The following is a 21443-nucleotide window of genomic DNA, read 5'->3' as shown; positions in this document are numbered from 1 at the left end:
ACCATCAAAATGCTCTATATGTCTTAATAATGATCTAAAATTGTTGTATGATGGAATAATTGTCAGTCAAACTATCATGGCACTGAAAACTGAAGAAGAAAGGTAATTAAGGGGTTAAAATGCATCAATATTATTATGTGCATTTATTCTTTGCATCAGGAAGTTCACTCATATAATGTATAATTGCCTTGATTCAGCTGTATAACTCTTTTGACAAATTATATTTCCTATTAAGTGTAACTATATAGCTGATTAGGTGACTCATAGAAAATATAAACCAAATAGGTAATCAGAATTCATAATAATCTGGTACAAATGCTGGAAGTAAGAGTAAGAGGCTACTCAAGCATCAGCTTTGAATAGAATTTAGGTAATGGACAGTTAGTTCAAATGTTATTTTTTTACTTGACCTCACTGCAACATGCACTTATGCTTTGTGCCTTTTTTCCTGACCTAGCCTAACCCCTCCACAGAGGCATACTTACAGAGCTTTCCACCGCCTTTAATGTTTGTTTACATCCAGCACCTGAAGTCACACTGTGTCCTGGCTTTGCCTTTGCATTAGAGTCGTACACTTCTTTAAGGCTGTGTCCCAAGGCTGGAGACAAGGGCAGTAATGCACAGGCGAAAGCAGGATATAAACAGTCACCTGAGGCCATGACCATTGGATCAAGCTAAGTATGAGTTTTTGAAGGGGGAAGGTTGGGTTCAATTAGCTCAGGGCAAAAGGGCAAAAGACATACATGCACTTTGTGATGAAGAGTGTTCTCTAAGATCCTTTAGTACATGCAAATGTTTTTAGTTTTTTTTGGATAGAGTAAATAAGGTGTGTATGCTTTTTAAAACTTATATTCCTGTATGTGTCCCTGCTGAGTAGGTTCCCCTCAATCTGTCCTTTTGACCTGAGACATCCCTGAGTAATTAGGCCCTGCTGAAAGCATACCATCCCTCTCTGTTGAAACAAGCTGATATTACCATCAGCTTTAGGCATCAAGCCCCCACCCAAAAAAAGGACACCAGTCTCAAACTTCCAACCTGGTTTATGTGCTTTTCACCCATTTAGCATCCATGAGGATCAGGGAGAGGGGGATCTACACGATACAATACCTGTTATAATGTTTATTTTAGTTGAATGAAATGAGTGAAGCAATCTCTGAAAATCTTTCTTGTGTATAGTGATTAGATTTAATCCTTTCCCTATACTGTCCTTTAGACCCAGTTTAGGCTACATTTGCAGGGCACTGGCATAAGGTGTTCATGTAATATAAAGTAAGATGTTACGATTATTAGCTGCATTTCCAGTATATTCCACCATATGTTTTCCTGAAAACTGTTTTTAGTGATTTGATTTCTTTTCCTTTAATTTTAGAAATTGAAAAAGAGAGCTGTGGCGACCCTGGAACACCTCTGTATGGTATTCGTGAAGGAGATGGTTTCTCCAATGGAGATGTGTTAAGATTTGAATGCCAATTTGGATTTGAATTAATAGGACAGAAGTCAATAACTTGCAAAGAAAATAACCAATGGTCAGCCAATATACCAATATGTATCTGTAAGTATGTTTTCTATATACCTTTTTTTTTGCCACAAATGAATCATACCAAAATGTCTGACATTTAAAATCGTATCATTTGCATTAACCTTTTGTTGTTTGCAAATACAATTCTGCTTATTAAAATATCCAAACTTCAGTCTCAAAGGTATGGAAAATCAATCCTCCCCAAAAATCATAAATTGGAATAGATCCCACCATCTGTTGTATACAATATTGGCAAAGCAATTAAACTATTTGGTTGGTTGACTTTAATAATCAAACATAATGTTTTTACAAATAAAAAAAATATTTTCTTAATTTTAGTGGACAACTAATACTTTTCCATGTTACTTTATTTTATACAGAACTCATATGTTATCTGCACAAATAAAACTGTTTGCCATGGAGATTTTTTTAAGCAAAAGAAAAACAGTTACACCTAACAATTGCAATTTTAATGTGTACACTACCTAGAGATTAAATATACACATAAACAATTAAAAATAATAAGCCATATTTTATGCAAATGTTTATAATGAATGCAGAGTTCTTGTCACATCTACGCTCTAACATATTTATTTACATTGTAGTTCCGTGCTTATCAAATTTTACTGCACCAATGGGGACAGTTCTCTCTCCAGACTATCCAGAAGGCTATGGAAACAATTTAAACTGCATTTGGACTGTAATTTCTGATCCAGGGAGTCGAATCCATCTGTCATTTAATGACTTTGACTTGGAATCTCAGTTTGACTTTCTTGCTATTAAAGATGGTGATTCTGTGGATTCGCCGATACTGGGAACTTTCACAGGTGCTGAAGTCCCTTCCCATCTTACCAGTAACAGCCATATATTGCGTCTGGAATTCCAAGCTGACCATTCAATGTCTGGACGGGGATTTAATATAACATATAGCAGTAAGTATCCTATTTCAAAAACTAAAGCTGCTATTGTAGTGAGCTATGAAATGTTTATATTAATGATATTGTTTCTTGCTTGTAAGCTGCAATATATAACATTTTGTTTTTGGGTTTACATAAACTTTAAGGCAGGTACAAATATATGGACATAGTACTTCTCTCAGTCAGCTCAAAGATAGAAAAAGTTAGCACTTTTGGCTTCTGCTATAAACACTCACCTAAACTCAAGTCTGCATTTAGACATTATTAGAATTTTAAAATTTTAATTTTGATTCTAATTTAAAAGGTATTTCTAACATATTTTCAGCAAGCTAACATTTTTATGCAGCTTCTACCTTAAAGTAATGCTGAATTATTTGTACCGGAGGCTCGAGGCAGTTTTTAGTCAAGTCCCCACCACTATCAGCTTTATACATAAGAGTCAGTGTACACAGTCATTTGTGATTTGCTTGTTGCAGGCATTTGTGAAGAAGTGAGAATGCAGTGCCTGAATTTTTAAATGCATTTCATGCACTGGTATACATTTTACAAATTACTCATATGCTGCTGGCAGGCAAAATAGAAACAATACTTCCAGGTACAGAGAGCGTACATATACTGTATTTTGTGTATGATTGGTTAAGAACACCTTTGCTTAGAGCAACAACAAAAGTTGTCATTGCTGATCAAGTGACAAAATGCCTAAAGACTTCCAGAGCTGTAAATGACTGCCTATGGAGAGAACTGAAATGCAGAACTTTTCCATAGAGTCTAGGGCCCCAGGAAGCTGCCAGTGTTGCCCTTAATATACTATTTGATATGACTATTGCACATTTTCTTGCTTGCTCTTTTGTACTTTAATGATTGTGTTTTATATGCAGATTTACATATGCTACCTCTGTATAGAAGAGAATGTGCTTAGGGCTGCCCAGCTTAATAAAGACAAGCAATGATCCCAATATGTAGTCATTGATGTCACAACTATACCTGTCTCTTTTGATTATGGGAATTGCTGGCCATGTAACTGAAAGAACCAGGTGACCTTAGTGGTTGCTTAGGGTGTGGTTCCTTATTAACCATTGACAACAGGAAGCTGCTTTAACATTTTAGCAGTACAAATACTGCTATCATATATGATTTTCTGCTCCCACCTAATAACAAAAATGTTCGACATTCAAACGAACACCTCAACAAACAAAGTTGTATATTGCATCTACCACATTGGACAATGGATCAACTGATCCTGCATTTACACCACAGAACTTTTTCAAGTTTTGCATTTTTAATAACGGTCAAATGCCTGGGTGTCTTTTTTTTTTACTGTGTACTTTTTTTTTAAATGAGTAGAGATAACATGTAATCCTAACTTATTCACATAGGGGAGGGTAATGTCTGGGACCCCCCCACCACAGACTCCTCAGAACCCCTGAGTCATTAATATGGAGAAAATGTGTGCACTCACATTTTGAGAGCATGTGGTCTGGTAGGGTTCAGGAGGGGGGAAGCAAAGGGGTTCATCCCCCTTTCCTGACCTGCCAGGATGGATGCTTAGATAAGGGTTATGGTATGACTTTAATGGGGAAAACCATGCATGTTTTGCATCTATAACACACGCAAAGGGTCTGGTATTAATTTTAGGAAGGCTCTATACTTTTTTTGCATAGAGTTCCCACCTTAAAATCCATAACAGACCCCCATCAAGGATAAGGGTCTGGTATGGATTTTTGAGGGCACCCCATTGCCGTACAGCAAAAGTGATATTTTCCACAAAAAAAACAACTCATTTTGCCAGTAAATTACATTTCCTGGCTGGCTTCATTTTTTATTTATTTAAAAAAGCAGCATGGGGACCCATGACGTTTTTTCCAAAGAAAAACAAGCTGGATGGGAAATATAATTTACCTTCAAAGTATATTCCTATATTTATATTTGTATTTGTTTATGTCACATTTGCTGTTGTACATTGAATACATCATTTAGAGTTCCAGTGGAACATGTGTTTATTGTTACTGTAATGCAGTCAGGCTGCATATACTGTACATTAATAAATATGGCTCAACTGCTAAGTGCTGCAGTAAGGGTTAAAATAAAAAGTCAGTAAAAAGTAAAAAGTCAGACCACTGCTCCTTCACACAATATAGCAGCCTGGCTTTTCATTGACATCCCCCCTGAATACTGCTCTGATCAACTGCCTGAAGGGAATCCCTCTGTTAGACACAAAACCTGGCAGCTATAATATAGTGGGGACAAGATAGCAGTAAAAACCAAAGGTTCTAATCCTTCCCTAATGTGTGAAAAAAAAAGTTTTGGCTATACAGTATATACACTTTAAGATTTAATGTCGCGTGACTCTTTTTTTGTAAATTATTTTATGTTGCTGATTACTTTGCTGGGATATTGCTGAAATACTTTTAATCATCCGTTAACTTGCAGGTCAAGAACAATCTCTTAAAAAGTTTATGCATATCTTGAATTAAGTGAATAGTTTAAGGCTTTGATTAAACTGAGAATATGCTGTTTTTAATGTCATTCAGATCTTGTCTACAGTACAAGTCTAATCTTAATGCAGTTCCAAAACAAGTAATTGTTTTTGCCAAGGCCAGAATCATGCAATTAATAACAATATACATGTAGTGCTTTTTCAAAGTGACACTAGTGGATAATGCTGTCACTAATAAGTTCTCAAAGTGTGATTGTGAAGTATTAACATTAAATTGACTGTGACATATGTCACGACAGCTTGGTATATAAAACTGCTGTTTTGCCAGTAGGGTTTTCTTTTCTAGTGTTAAATATTCACATTTGACTGAAGTTCAGTTACCACGCATGGCTTAAAGTTAGGTTCTGTCCCTCCGTGCTGAAACATTCATACCAACTTCATACGCTGCATGCACTTAATTATACTGCAAGCAAAGAAAAAAAGGAATCCAGTTTAAAAGCTCTAAAAAAAGATTTTGTTACACATTAGATCAGCTTATAATAGCTCACAATTAAAAAAGATTCTGATCTTAAAGAGAAACATTTTAAGTCAGTATTTTCTGAATATATTTTAGTTAACACTGTAATATTTATCACAGGGACTCTGTGACATAAACATTCTAAAAAAGCAGCCTGCAAATGAAGCCCCTAAAGCCAGATGCACCCTGTTGTGTTGTGGTATGCACTGCAATGCACGTTCATTTTGAATGGCATCTGACCCACCCAAAAGGGTGTTGAAAGTGAAGATTCTGCTGGGGCTGTAGCTCATAAAGAAAAATGTGTCTCTCGCTGTAGATGTAAGCATTAAAGTGCACCTCTGTCCAACTGTAATAATCTATTTAATAGGAAGATGGAACTCAGCTGTGGAGGCTGTGGTGAGTGTGACTGCAGGCAGGGAGACCGGCACTCGTCTGGCGTCCACATAGGGTTGCTGGAACGCCAGACAGTTGTGTGGTCGCGGCTTATGACGAGGCCGGGGGCGGTCTCCTGCGATACCTTATACAGCAGCATTCAGATTAGAAGATGGAGGGGCAGCATTTGGCACCAACAAGTTGTTCTGCATATGTATTCCTGTCAGGGAAAAAGTTGAATGGAGAAAAGAGCAGAATGATGACCTTTTAAGTCTGCTTCTTAACTATCCAGTCACAGGCTAGAGGAGAAAGGTGACCATGTTATATTGCCTAACTGCAGTAGAACACTTTAGGTCAGTGGTTCTCAACCTGTGTAACCTCGGGGCCCACATTTTTCCTTGGTCATAAAGTCGTGACCCAAAAATTATTCACTTCTGAGACATTTTCATTTATTACACAAAACAACTGGGCAGTATTCAGCAACGTATATATGCAAATTTTAAACATTATTGGGGGTATGGAATTGTATTGTGGGGGCTATGTGGGGGTTTGGAGCTTTAGTAGGGGCAGTATTGCAGGCAGTGGCGTCATAAGGGATGTGTGGCCCACACAGATACCATCAGAGGGGGTGACACTGTAATGACTGACAGGAGCCAGATGCAGTCCCTTTATCAGGCATAACAATGTGACACATGGTCACATTTTTGGTGAAATAAACAAAATGCAGTTACATCGAGTAAATAGATAGCAAACATGTGAAGTGTTAAAATTGCATGCACCTCAGCAATGGCGAAAAACTATGCTTCACAACATTGTCCATAGGTGACATTTTAAAAGCCTGTACAGGTCATCAGTTTAGCGTTAACCATGAATTATGGCCAAGAATTATTGCTCTCACTCCAACGTTCGCGGTGATACCTAACATGTCTGGTGCATACACATGAATGCCCCACACACGCATGTTTATTCTCATGCAAATGGTGGGATTGGTTTTAATTTTTAAATATTTATTTTATTATTTTTTATGACTTAATTTTTTTCCCCCTTAACTTTATTACTATTTAATAGGGGCTAACAAGCTCCTATGTGATATTGTATTGAGGTGACAGGTTCTCTTTATGGAAACATCTGGGGTCTAATGACCCCTAATGTCTCCCCTGCACTCCAACACAGGTGATCAAGCACAGCATTGTGCTCCATCTCCCATGCAGCCTAGCTTGTGACTGCTGAGACTGGAAACAATGTCAGTACAGCATATCAGAACCGGCCTGCTCCCGCTCTCTATTCTGAATGAACTGCCATGGTCCCGAGTCCCCCAAAGGAGCAGGAAACCACGAAAACTAAGGCGGTTGGTGGAGTACATAATGTCCATCAGTGACCCCTGTCATGATGTCCCCTGTCAGTGAAGAAACATTAGCAGGGGGCACCGTTGCAAGTTCTCTACTAAGCCCCTGCTAATGTCCCCCAGAGCTTCTGCACTGACAAGAGACAATATGACAAGGTCTACTGATGGACATTATGTGGGCTTGGAATAAATAATGTCCATCAATGTACCCTGTCCTAATGTCCCCTGTCAGTGCAGACGCTGGAGGGGTTGGTGAGGGGGTCTGTGTGGGGAAAGAGGGGGGCATTAGCAGGGCACCGCTGCAGGTTCTCTACTAAGCCCCTGCTAAAGCCCTCCAGAGCTTCTGCACTGACGGGAGACAATATGACAGTGTATACTGATGGACATTTTGAGGGGCTTGGAATATATAATGTCCATCAATGTACCCTGTCCTAATGTCCCCTGTCAGTGCAGACGCTGGAGGGGTTGGTGAGGGGGTCTGTGTGGGGAAGGGGGGCATTAGCAGGGGCACCGCTGCAGGTTCTCTACTAAGCTCCTGCTAATGCCCCCCAGAGCTTCTACACTGACAGGAGACATTATGACAGGGGACACTAATGGATATTATGTGGGCTTGGGATACATAATGACCATCAGTGTTCCCGTGTCATAATGTTCCCTGTCAGTGCAGAAGCTGGGGGGGGGTGCATTAGCATAGGCTCTGCTGCAGGTAAAAAATTGCAGCGGAGCCCCCCCCCTCCCCCACACAGCTTCTGCACTAACAGAGAACAATATGACAGGTGACACTGATGGAAATTATGTATTCTGAGCTCAGTCTGTATAATAACATTTATTGTGTATTTAATTAACATACATTATGACAGGGGACAGTGATGGATATTATGTGAGCTTGGAATACATAATGTCCATCAGTGTCCCCTGTCCTGCCACAGTGCACATTTCCCTGTCTGCCTACCTTTCTCTGATTCCAGTCAGACTGAACTATCTGCACTGGAGAGTACAGTAGATACAGCGGCGGATTGATATCTGCTGTACTCTCCAGTGCAGGCCGGGCCAGAACTTTAACTTAATTGCCGGGAGCCGCAGCTACTGATATTAATGCGCCGGCCAAAAGTGAGAAAATAGTCCCCTCTCTCCTTAGGCCATATCACTTTATCGAAGAGCCCGGGGGAGGCTGGGAGAGAGGGGACAGTTTTACATTATGGAGTTCCCACAGGCTGAACTACAAATTCCCCTCTCTATTTCGCTCTACTGCAGATGGGCCGCTCCATGAAGAAATGACACAGCGACCCACTGCAGAAGGTGTCGCGACCCACTTTTGTGGGTGTCGCGACCCACGAGTTGAGAACCGATACTTTAGGTCACCAACCTGGATGTGTTGTCTGGCAAGGCTCTATATATTTCATAACTGAATAGACAGAATAAGAGTTCAGCGGTAAAATATTTTTTTTGATGCAACCTTCACATCCTACATGCTTTCTGGGCCCTAGCAGGAAATAAGAGGAAGACTTTACAAGTCTCTTGAAAGTAAGGTGATGTCCTCTTTTAGACATTTGCCATAGAAACAGGTGCTACCATTGGAAGCTTTACTTACACCTCTTGTTTAGTGACAACTGTAAAATTGTGGATGTTTCATCATAAGTCACAGTGACAATGGTCATCAAAACAAAGAGAGAGGGTGAATCTCCCCAGCAGATACGCAGACAGAAATAAAATCTGGACAGGTGTAGATAGACTTGACTGATCATTATCAGCAATGTGATGATTATTGTAACATTAAATAGATAGGAAAAAAGGATAATATGTCCAGTATATGGACACATGTGGTATCATGCTTGCTTGAGGGTAACATAGTCTGAAAGGCATTTTGATCTGAGGAATTAACACCGCGCTACTATTAAGTGCCTGTAAGGATCCTGTAGGGTTTTGGATATAGCTTATCAACTCATAAGCCATCCAAAAATTCCCTATAGAAACTGCTGGGCACCAAGCTACCTGGGAACATTACTCATTTGCCAAAGACCAGAGGGAATATGTTTAATCTCTCATAAAATCCAAAATATTGAAAGTTATGCCCTCTGCTAGTATGAACTATGAGATACAAAATGACATGTCCTGGCCTTATTAAACCACTTAGGAACCTACTAAATGGTTATATGGACCCTGGCCATGGAAGTCATGTTGTGTTTGGACACACCGGGGGAATTTATCAAAACTGGAGCAGACAAAATCTGGAGCAGTTGTGCATGGCAACTAATCAGCTTCTATCTTCAGTTAGTTCAGTTAAGATTTGAAAATGAAAGAGAGAGGCTGATTGTTTGCCATGCACAGCTGCTCCAGATTTTTTCTGCTCCAGTTTTGATAAATTCCCTTCACTGTGATCAGAATCATGCACTGCTGTTGGAAATCCTAACTCTGGCCAAGCTATGAGAATCGGCTTGTCAGTATTTCCTATGGCCACTTCAGAGGCATGAACTTTCCTCACACCTGATTGAGTACCACCTTCAAAGGTGAATGGCCTAAGGTGAAGAGTCCATCCCAAATCTCTGCCCCTACAAAATTGAATGGCATGGAACTAAACAATGTTATTTGTATGGAGCTTATTCTAAAAAAGGTGGTTACTGGCTTTTCCCTGCTCCCACCAGTAGGCTAAAACTATACTGCCCAAACGGTAGAGTTTTCTTTGTATGTCATTTTCTTTCTTGTTTTTTGTAATTATTATTTCTAAAATTAATATGCATCCTTTCTGTGTACTAAGCAAAGCATTTACAACCCCTACAGTGACTGTTGTGATACCTGTGTATTGTCATTTCCTGTAAGCTTGGTTGTACATTTCGTGCTAATCTGTGTGAATCTTTGCCCTTGTTCATTCGGTAATTGCAGCCAAATGCTGATAGAGAACTGCACAGCCAGTCAGATTGCATACGTGTGTGTGTGTTTTGTTGCTTAGCAGACCAGATATCTTACAAACTGCATATGGTGCAATTCTATCCTGTGAATTGTTTCTGCTGTGTGTGTGTGTGTATGTGCATGTAGGCAGAGGTAAGTTGATTACACAAGGATTCTACCTCGCAGGATAGCTTAAAGTGACATTAAACCCTCAGATTTTATAACATAAAACAATATTGTAATGTGTGCCTTACTGTAATCCATGGTAGTTTCCCTTCTCTTTGCTGCTCTTCCTTTTAAATCTGTATCTGTTCGCATGCTGGGCAGAACTTCTGTTTTGCAGCAGACTGCCTTGTCTCTGAAATGGATACATGGTGGATACATGGTGTCTGTGTATAGGTTTGCAACCTGAGCCAGCACTACAGGAAGAGGGAAAGGGAAGTTCTCCCAAAGCATGAGAAAACATGAAGATTTAAGAGGAAGAGCAGCAAAGAGAAAAGAAACTACCATGGATTACAGTAAGGTACACATTGCAGTATTGTTTTATGTTAAAAAATCTGAGGGTTTAATGTCACTTTAAAGAAACTCAGAAGCAGTGAGGAATTACCTAACTGCTACTCATCCTTTAGAGTGCACCAGATCGTATGCAAGATTTGCACCCGCCTGTGTGTGTCCAGCCAGCTAGATTTTGGGGGAGTTTCCCTTTAGTGGTTTTTGGCAGTTTTCATGCATGTTTTGATTGTCTCCTGGGTCCAGATTGGGAAACTTTGGGTTCTCATGATAATTTGCTAGCATCTTGTTGAATTTTTTGAGAACTCATGATGGGTGGTTATAACTTGCACATCATTTAGCCTCCCTCATTCCTATACCTTCAGTACCCCAATCTGTGACAATGATGATCATTCTTTCTATCATCAGTTGTAATAATAAAGACTTTGGTCATCATTATCAGCCATTGTGACTTCTGCTCTTTTATTTTTAAATTTGTGTTTTGATCAACTTCATACTGTACATTAACTCCATAACTGAGAATAATCTAGCCTGTCTTTATCTGTGCAGACACCAGGATATATCTAATAGTGATTTATTTAATTATAAGAAGACCTATATTTGCTGATACGTTTTAGCATGATTATGCTCATATGGCATGTTGGGAGATATGTAATAAAAATTATGTCTGTGAGACTCTGACTTCATGTTCAGCTACAATTGCCTAGAGGAAGTCAGTGGGAGTATAATATGGAACAAAACATCTTCACTAGCTCCTAGTTCTCATTAGCCTGCAGTTATATATACACAGTAGGTCACAGAGGCATAAAGAAATTATTTAAATGTCTCCATCCAATATTCATTAACTGAAGAATAAACTTTCTACTGTGTGGATTGAGGTTGTGGTAAATATGGAAATATGTTCTGTTTCATATAATCTTTATAATGCAGTAATTTATAAACTATCTACAGCGAATGGCATTTTGGTTCCTCTTGGCCTTAATAATACAATAATACTGTGTATATATACAGTATATATACACTGAGTGGCCAGATTATTATGACCACCTGACGTTTGTAGGCAAATTAGCTATAATTAGCTATCATTTTGCGCTGAAGTTGCTAGAGGGCCAGACCATTATAAATAGGGAAGCAAGTTGTTTAACACGACAGTAGAAGTGTTTTTTCTGAAGATATGGGTAAACAATGCGATTTAACAGCCTTTGAACGTGGGATGATTGTTGGCGTGAGATCATGGAGCGAGTATCAGCAAAACTGCAGAATTCGTTAAATGTTCAAGAGGGGCTCATTGTTAAAGTGTTTAAAGACTGGACTGTCAGCTGAAAATCTGGGTCTGAACGTGCGAATTATGGCTGTCAGCGACTAGTCAATGTTAGAGCAGAACGGAGAGTGGCAAGACTGGTACAAGACAACAGAAGGGCAACAGTGCAGTGTCAGATTCCTCGCATCACCTTTCAACATCTCGTGGAGTCACGAGGCGGCCCAACAAAGTCATCTTGTGGAGTAATCTCGTGGCCCAACGAAGTACTGATGGGGTGGTCATAATAATCTGGCCACTCAGTGCATATATACTGTATTTATATATACAGGCACTTACACAGAATGGCACAGTACAATGCAATAAACCCCGCTGCAAACTTTGCCAACATATATGTGACAGAAATACAGAGAGTCACAATAACAAACCGTACACCATTAAGGGGTCATACTCATGCACATCTGCTAACGTGGTGTACATGATACAGTGTTCAGTATGTGACAAAGGTTGCTACATTGGGGAAACTGGCCTTAAGCTGCAGCTCAGGATGAACCTACACAGGAGCTCGATCAAGAACCACAAAGAGGATGAATATTGCACTCCAGTAGGGCATCACTTCTCCCAGAAGGATCACTCCATCCAAAACCTCAAATTAAAGTACTAAAAGGGAATTAAAAAAATTATCATGAAAGGAAAACATTTGAGATGAAAATTATTTTACATTTCAACGCCATAAAGGAGGAACTTAATGTGGATTCTGGTTTTCTGACACACTACCAGAACTTTTTATGAATCTACAGAATGTCACAATGTTCTTGTATGTGGTATATCTCTGATCTGTTTAGGGTTTATTTGTCATCCTACATTTATTTTTTCTGTCTTTTGATTATCAGGAGGCATTTTTTACTCCCAGGTCCAACATTTATGACAATAAGTGTATATAACAAATAAACACTTAATTCATGACAAAGGAATCCAAAAGCATTATGGGTTAATTAAAGCAGAGCAGATGTTATCTCCTTTCAGATACTGTTGTCTTACATTAAAACCTTGGATGAAACCTTAGGGCTTTTTCACCTGGGCTTCAGCTTTTACTGTATAGCAGCAGTATATACAGCAAGCATTTATCAGCATTCACAAAGATTTTGGCAAGATCTGTTGAAATCTATAAAGTACAATTCAGCTCCAATTTGGGAATGTTAAACACAGGTCTTAATGGGAGTGCTAACTGTCACTTTAAATAAGCTGTAAACAAGCTGTTAGGCTTTTTAAATAAGACTTTTAAGAAGCATTTTTAAGGAGTGAGAAGCACTTAGAGGTACTTAGAAGTACTTTTTTGCTTGTATAAAGGTTAAAAATGTGTTTTTTGGCAAACAGCAATTACAGTTGCAATAACAGGATATAAAAAGCAGATTAAAAGTGCGTCAGCTTGTGTATTAGGATGCGTGAAAATATGTGTGTGAATACTATTGGCCTGAAATATTAGTACACAGCATTTAGATGTAACACAATGAAACCTGTGCGTGGGTTTCCTCCTGGTACTCTGGTTTCCTCCCACCCTCCAAAGACACGCTGGAAGGTTAATTGGCTCCTGTCTAAATTGCCCCTTTTATGTATGCTTCTGAGATAGGGACCTTATATTGTAAGTTCCTTGAGGGCAGGGACTGTTGTGAATGTGCAACTATGTACATTGCTGCATAAATTGTCAGTGCTATATAAATACCTGTAATAAATAAATATTCTGAATCCCTTTCTCCAGTTGACCAGTAGAGGCGAGATGCGTGTGAAAGTAATGCTGTCAGTACATAGCAAATGTAACCTATAAGTTGATGCATTCATTTATCAATCAATTAAATTGAATAACAATACAAATACTAATACAGTTATACAAAAGATAATGCTTTTTCCTATAGGCATGCCCTAATCAGAAAATATTACAACAGAAAGTTAGAATGTCTAATTTATATTCTGTAAAAACTATTTTAACATAGGCTCAATATAGTCTACCTTTGTATTACAAGCCTGGAACAAATTAAAATTCCAGTGACCGGGCATTTATGGCTCTTCACAGTCACACAAATGATTAATAGAAAAAATTGTATTTAATAATCTAACTCTAATAGGCTTCAGTAAGCTTCTGCATTCGTTGAAGCTTGCTGTAAACCTGCTGAAGCCTATTAGCAGCTTGTTTAAAGTGACAGTCAGTATTGCCATTAAGATTTGTTTTTAACATTCCTAAACTGCAACTGAATAGTTATTTAAAGACCTGCAAATGCTTTGCAAAATCCTGCTGTACATACTGCTCTTATAAAAGCAGAAATGCATGCACACAGTACCTTAGAGAGGGTGGGGAGAAGTAACTTTATTGATTTATTCACTTGTGTGAGTAAATTTAAGCTGAAGCTCTGTAAATCACAGACTTTTTACAATAAGAGCTAAAAGGAAATTTGAGAATGTGAAAAGGAGCCTAACACCTAACCTGTTTACTGCCTGGGGAAATATAAAATATTAATATGCCATATTCCTTATTACATAAGTATAGAAAAACCAAATATGCACATAACCACTATATGTTCATTTTCATTATTTTGATTACATGACATTTTGGCATATGGGTCTGCTTCAAGATCTTTAACATTTTTCCTGTGGTTAAGCAGTTACATGCAAAACATTTCAGGGCATTAAAACATATGTGTGTGACAGTTTGTAAAAAAATTATGGTGAAACAGCAGCTATTGTGAAGTGTGACTGCGTCTTTTTTTTATTGCTTGACAATGTAGCTGAACTTGGGATGTAAGTTTTACACCATCAATGGCAGCCTGTATATCTGTGTATAGGTGATATGAAACCTGACACATTTGTTCAAAAACCGGTGGCTGTTTGCAAAAGAAGGAGAGGCTGTTCACTTAGCATGGTGAATTTGTACTTTGCATAGTATTACTAAATTAAGTCTCAATTACCCTTTGATTTGCGTACATTTAAGGTCACATTAAAGTTCCAAGTGACAATAAACTCAGGAGTTAAATTTTAAAAAAGCATTCAAGTACCTTAACTATTAATACAAATGTATCTTATTTGTGTATCACTCAGCTGTAGATCCTCAAATCATCTCTGAATTGATGCTGACACTGTCCTTCCTTCTGGAGGGGGCGACTTTTGTTCCACATGGTCATTGTTCCAATGTGTGTTGTAAAGTAGTCACTGCTCCAAGCTCACTCCCGTGATGAACTACACTCTCAATACAAATTGGTAAACTAAACATGAGACTGTAGTCCCCCACAGGAGTGAGCTTGGAGTGGTGACTACTTTACAACACACATAGGGATCATGGGGAACAAAAGTAGCCACCCTCCAGAAGGAAGGACAGTGTCAGCACCGATTCAGAGATGATTGGAGGATCTACAACCGAGTGATACACAAATAAAGTACAATTTTGTTAATAGTTAAGGTACTTAATTCATTTTTAAGATTTAATGCCTGACTTTAGTGTCACATTAACTATAGCAAATATATTATTCACACTTATGTAAGGAATGGTAATATGAAACTACCTTCTGTTTCAAGCAAATACACCTGTTCTTTTTAGAACATTTATTTTGTCTTAAAAAATCTGAACTGTGGAAGCGGTGCCCAAAAAAGGCAAGCAGAGGGCAAATCTTGAGTCACCAGTATTGTCTGTGGGCTGCTTGCAAATGTTATTTCCACAATACTGACTTACCATACCTTGTTCTGCACTGTGTCTCTTTGTGAAAACGACCGTGTTAGTAATGGAACAGGGCTTTGATTCCTCATGTCAATGCTAATCCCCTAATAAGTAGAAATCTAATGATTGTTTGGAGAAATATTTGAGGAGCAGCATGAGAGATTTAAATGACACAGATCCATATAATAGATGAAGCAGAAGAAGGGAGATCCTCAGATACAGCAAGGGGAACAGTGAGCAGCCCACTAAAAAGGTAATTATCAGTCAAAATCCTATACGACTAGCAGTCAGAGGCAGCAGTGTCTTAGATGATTTCACACTGTGTGCATATGCAGCTATGAGACTTAAGGCCAAGGAGTGCCTAAGCACAGGAAATGGACTGAAATTTTTCAGGATGAATTAATGACAAAATTAACAAATAGGAGAGCAAATCTTCAATTTGGGTCCACCTTAATATGTATCATTTATATGAAAAATGGGCCCTTTATATTACAGTGATGACTCTCTAAACAGGCACAAAAGAGATAATTTTACTGTCCTGTGGCTGCTGGTAAAACTATTGCTTCAAATAGTATAGTATTATGAGGACTTATTGCAACTTGTCTTCTTGGGAACAAAACTGATTAAATAATCAACATCAAATGGAAGAGAAAACAGCTGCACTGCCCATATGTGAGTTGATACTAGCACAGACTGAATTGACTTAAACCCAATGTGACACAGAGAAAGCCTTTCTTATTTCACAACAAATCGAGTTTGCCATGACAGAAGTTAAAAATGTTGCTCAAGGCATCTTAGGCTTTATTGGAGTGTTTCATTCACCAATAATTTGTAATAAAGAGCTGTACTGTGGTAGGTGTTTTAGTGCAGTGCAGTGATGAAGCATATAGGTTAAGATATATATTTGGTACATTTTCCAAGTCTACAGCTTGTAAAGCAAATACACTTAATCTCAAAGTGCTTAATATCTGTCAGTTGCACTGCCAATATGTAGGCATGCATGTCATCATTTTTTAATAATATGTTCGCATTTTCAGATGCATCTCTGTCAAATAAAATTATAATTTTGTACATTAGGCTGCCTACAAATGACCTTGTGAAGGCGATCATTTTGTTGTGACCTTGGAAGAGTCACTTGGTTTTTCTGTGCCATAGCAACCAAAAAGTAGACGTACGTAGAGTAGAATCTTGATTGGACAGAAATCTGTCTAACAGATCAAGCATTCGGTGGCTGGCAAAGTTAAAGTTATAAACATACATTGCTCCATTGCATTTTATCTATATGTATACATCTAAAGAAAACATTGAATGCCTTTTCATATTGAAGCCTAACCACAGCCAAGCTTTGACAGAACGAGGAAGAGTTAAACATTCTGTTGGGTTTTTATTTCGGTCTGTGAAGTCATTGGAGAGATTTTCCCAGCAGAAGAAATGGGTCCACAGTGGTATTCATTCAGATAGGAAGGCACAGACAACATAAAATAAAAATTCAGATGTTCTAACCTTTCTTCACAAGTGTAAAAGTTTCAACTTCTTTCTACAATATAATTAATTTAAAGAATAATTTCACTTTTGTGGAGAAAAACATAAATCCTGTGTACATTACAAGGATTTTAACAAATATTGTTGCAGTTTCCTACTTGTTTCTGTTCTGAAGAAAACATAGTTTGTTGAAGCATGTCCTTTCCAAACTAATTCCTGAATGGGAGAGTCTGGTTTCATCATAATCAGCTGGTGGGCTTGTGTTGGCATCTCATAGGCCAAGTGCAGACCTCTGATATCCAGGATCGTGTGTCCCGGGTGACATTCGCCCGTCAATCACATAAAAAAGGTACATGTACTTTATTTTACTATACACGACGCATCACTGTTTTAGGTGGGAAACTGCGAGATCCGCCCGGTGCGAAAATAATGTGATCGGTTCACACCTTGGCGACTCCTGCGGCAATCTGAGGTGAGGTGTCGCCTAGGTGTGCACCGGCCCTTAGACCCCATTTACACGGAGCAATTTGTAGCTCAATTTCAGCTCACAAATCGCTCAAAAATCATTCAATGTAGCTCAATGAAGCTCGTCCAATGCATTTCAATGGAGCTGTTCACATCTCACAGCTCAATGTCACTTGTAGCTTTTAGCTCAAGCTTGTCGCTCGAACATTACCTATTTTTCCAGTGGCTTTTGTGCAATTTGGCTCCAACAGGCTTTGATACACTGCCAAAAGAAGCGCTACATAGCGTGACAAAATGTGCACTGTAGCTCAATGTCGCTCAGCACAAATCAGCGCTGTGTTCAGTGTGAATCGGTTCTTACCTAACCTTAGGGAGCATCTCGCCAAAAACGAAATTCCTATTGCAGTTGATGTCAAAAATTATACTTGTACCTTAGTGCAGGCTGTGTATGGAATGCTTCCAGGTCGTCATATTGCATTTCATTTTTTGACAGATTTAGAGCATTACAACAGCTACAGTTTTGAATGGAAAGGTCATTTTTTAATAATATTAAGTTACAAAATGGCTTCTGAGACAATTATATCTGCTATATTAATTCATTTTTAAATGCATTTTTATAATTATTAAACGGAGTTACCCTTTAAGAGAGATGACTATGGTGGTAAATCACATCAAATTATTGTGTTTAACCACTTTAGCTCTCACACCCCCTCTGGATCGTTGCACATTTCTGCTATGTACCTGTTTATTCGCAATGTCATTTCTTAAAAAATAAACAAAACAAAAAAAACAAATATACATTTTTTTAAGGATAAACAAGGCTTCCTTTGTGGTTATATTTTTTGCATAAAGGATTTTTATTTTCTATGCAATTTTTTTACTTTGTATACATCCCCTTCTATAATTTCTCCTGATTAATTTGTGGTCTATTTTAAAAAAATATTGCATAGCTATTCAGTCAGCGAAACTGCATGCACATTCATTCTGCATGAATCAGCTGTTTTGAGAATGTGGCAAAATCCAGTGTTGTTGGGGTATTTTGTCTTCTGGTCGAATGTTCTTCGGCTATTGTATTAGGCGATTCTGTCTTCTGGTTAGCTGTTTTTAGGCTATTGTTTTTGGCTATTTTCTCTCCTGGCCAAATGTTCTTATGCTTTTGTTTTAGGTTATTTTGTCATCTGAATGAATGCTTTTTAGGCTATATTCTATTCTGGACTAAAATTACCATACAAGCAAGACTTGCAATCTAAAAAGATAGCAGCACACTGTCAATCTTCAACCAACACTTCATTATTTGTAAAATCCAGACAGCTCCAAGCTTGTGATCGTTTCCTGCTAATTGTTCACCTCTGATTGCATTTGCTGTGGAGTATGGACGGCTCTCTTGCCAACACCTGGAATAAGTCCAAGCAGTAGAATTGTGATGTGGAAGGAGCGGTGGAGGTCACCTAGTACAAACAAGACCTCACTTGAGCTCACTAGTGTGTAATAGGACAGCCAGCTAAAACAGTGATTGTAAAACTGTAATTTCTCCAGGTAAAATTGCAGAGCTTAAAAATGCAGAGCTTTAACAGTATTGCGGGTGTGTGATTGCAGCACTTATATACAAATGTACAGTGATACAAGCATCAGCAAAACATGCATATGTTCTTTATCCCACATCAGTGTCGAAAGAACTGTTTTGGACTGAGTAGTAGTCAATATAGAAACAACGCTAGTAATAAGCAAAGCAGTGCCTGCATCTTACAACTTGAGGAGATAAAGTAACTATGTATCTGGAAGTGATTGCAACAAATGTCAACAGTTTATGTGTGAGAAACTGGTTTAGTATGTATTTTCAAATTGAACTTTAAAACCCAACGCCATGTTTTTAATCCCCCTACTCATTGACCTCCCACCCCCGCTCTCTTTCCTGGACTCCCTCCCTTAACTTTTTAAACAAACAGAAAATATGCATACCTTAAACCCTGTAGTCTTCTGTCTGGTGACATCATGGATCCTTCCATGTCTCTTCTGGTGGTAATGGTGGCCAGTGTGGTATCAGGTATGAGTGTCAAAGAGCAGTGTGAACCCAGACCAGCATGATTAGTCCCCACGGGTATGTTCATGATGGCTTGAGCTCACTGGAAGTGGATTGGTAATGCTGGGTGTCATTCAACCCAGAAGAGAGCCACCAGTGGATAAGAGAAAGGCGAACCTACGAAGGGCAGTCCTGAAGAAGAAGTAGGTATTGCATCAAAAGCTGGTTTTCTTTTTTAATTATGAACCTGCTAGGCTACTATTTTCTTTTTTTGTGTGGTGATTAAAAGTGCACCTTTAAATTGTATCCAATGCAATTTCTGCTCATTCACTGTTTTATTTAAGACATTCTTGTAGTGTGTAACCGTGCCCTAGCCCCTGTTGTTAGTATTGTGGTGATTTGAAAACCTCAATGATAGTGTTTAGGATAGCTATTTCAGAATACACCCACTGCAGGATCCATGATATCTCCCACTTACAGAAAGTCTAATGTAAAGTTGTGTGAAACTTACATGTGAATGGTTAAATTAAAAAAAAACAGCACAATAGAGAGGAAGTAGCTCTGCTCAAGTTGCAGGATGTGCACTCCCAATGATCTTTGAGTTGGTTTATAAATTCTTGTGGCAGTGCATTGCAGAGAACTTCTAATAATTTAAATTAAGGGACTAGTTACATTTTAGCACAGCTGCTGCTATTTCATGATAGCACAGTTGCTTAGTGGCTGTTTTCACATTTTTCCTGGAACTCTTAAATTTAATAATATAACAGCAAACAGCAGTAATGTTTGGTGGAAGATTCTTTTTCCATCAGTTTAAATCCATCAGAACAATAAAATAACAATTCTGATTGCTTCATATGAGTGGCTGCATTTTACAGTGGTCCTTTGGTTTGATATATACATCCCATTATCGCCTATCCAGTTTATTATCACATATATAGTGTGCGTTGGCTGACTTTGAAGAAAGTTGTTAAAGCATAATCTGTCTAGCATTTTTGCAACTCTTTTCACAAACTATACTCTTTTCTGCAGCTTAAATGAAGACATGCGGCATTACATAACTCATAAGGATGTATTAATCATGTTCATTTTCTTCTCACTCATTTCAAACTGCAGCTTAACCTGATCAACACTTAGTGATCCATATATTCATATAAATGTAATTTTTATTTGAATACAGAAATACAATTTACATGGTGCCGCAGTGCATTTTGAACTGGCTTCTTTTTTCTGTGAAAAAGAGCTAATCTGTTGCAAATACACTACAGTGCTATGAATACTATATCTGATGAGGAATTTCTCCACAATGCCTAAAGCAACAGGAGTAAATGAAGGCTTGTTTTAGTGTGTTTTTACTGCTTATTTAAAATATGAAAATTATATAGCATGAAGAGTCTGGAAACAGTTTCACAATTAAGATAAAAATCCACTTTGCATGCGTCTAATGCCTTTGCGAATATATTACTTTATAAAATTAAATGTGCGGTCATCATTGTGCTGCATATAGCACGTGCAGAGAGCAGAGCTGAGTGTGGGGCCCAACAGGTCCACCTACTACAGACTGCCTGCAGAAAACTGCAGGTTGGAGGATACAAGACCAGTCACACGGCACCAGTAGATATGTCAGCAGTGACTGGTTTCTATAACAGGGATCTCCTGCACAGGGCAGGAGTTTTTTCATGCTGTATTACCACACAGGTCTTCATAAAATACACAAAGGACACCAAGTGAGAATATACATGCCTGTTGTATTTAGACAATATTTGTTATTTCATATTTTAGCTTTAATGGCTTATAACATTCTACTAATCTTAAAGAACAACATCAGGATGTTTTAAACCCTTGCAGTAGGACTGCCCCCGCACTGTAAGGGTTAACTGCTTGTTTTTCTCTAGGGACTAAAATAAAAAAAGTTATACTGACCCTTGGAGTCGGCCTGCTGTTGCAGAACTCCCTCCAGCCTCTCCCTTTCTACTCTGCAGCAATGGTATGTCTCTCAGTCTTGAGGATCCTTA

At 38.4% G+C, this 21443-nt stretch overlaps 1 protein-coding gene across 1 annotated transcript in view; it reads left to right on the top strand.

Annotated features, from left to right (window-relative positions):
* Window positions 1-21443, top strand: part of CSMD3 (CUB and Sushi multiple domains 3) — a 576345-nt gene that overhangs the window by 139753 nt on the left and 415149 nt on the right. Inside the window, exons 10-11 of the mRNA XM_018567203.1 lie at window positions 1370-1552; window positions 2125-2451. Of these exons, the coding sequence (XP_018422705.1) occupies window positions 1370-1552; window positions 2125-2451 (510 nt within the window). The remainder of the gene's footprint in view (window positions 1-1369; window positions 1553-2124; window positions 2452-21443) is intronic.

Source organism: Nanorana parkeri, unplaced genomic scaffold (genome assembly GCF_000935625.1).
Source record: "Nanorana parkeri isolate BGI_ZX_2015 unplaced genomic scaffold, ASM93562v1 scaffold1019, whole genome shotgun sequence".
Classification (NCBI taxonomy): domain Eukaryota; kingdom Metazoa; phylum Chordata; class Amphibia; order Anura; family Dicroglossidae; genus Nanorana; species Nanorana parkeri.
The sequence above is the reverse complement of the archived record's forward strand: the minus strand, read 5'-3'. Positions and strand labels throughout refer to the sequence as shown.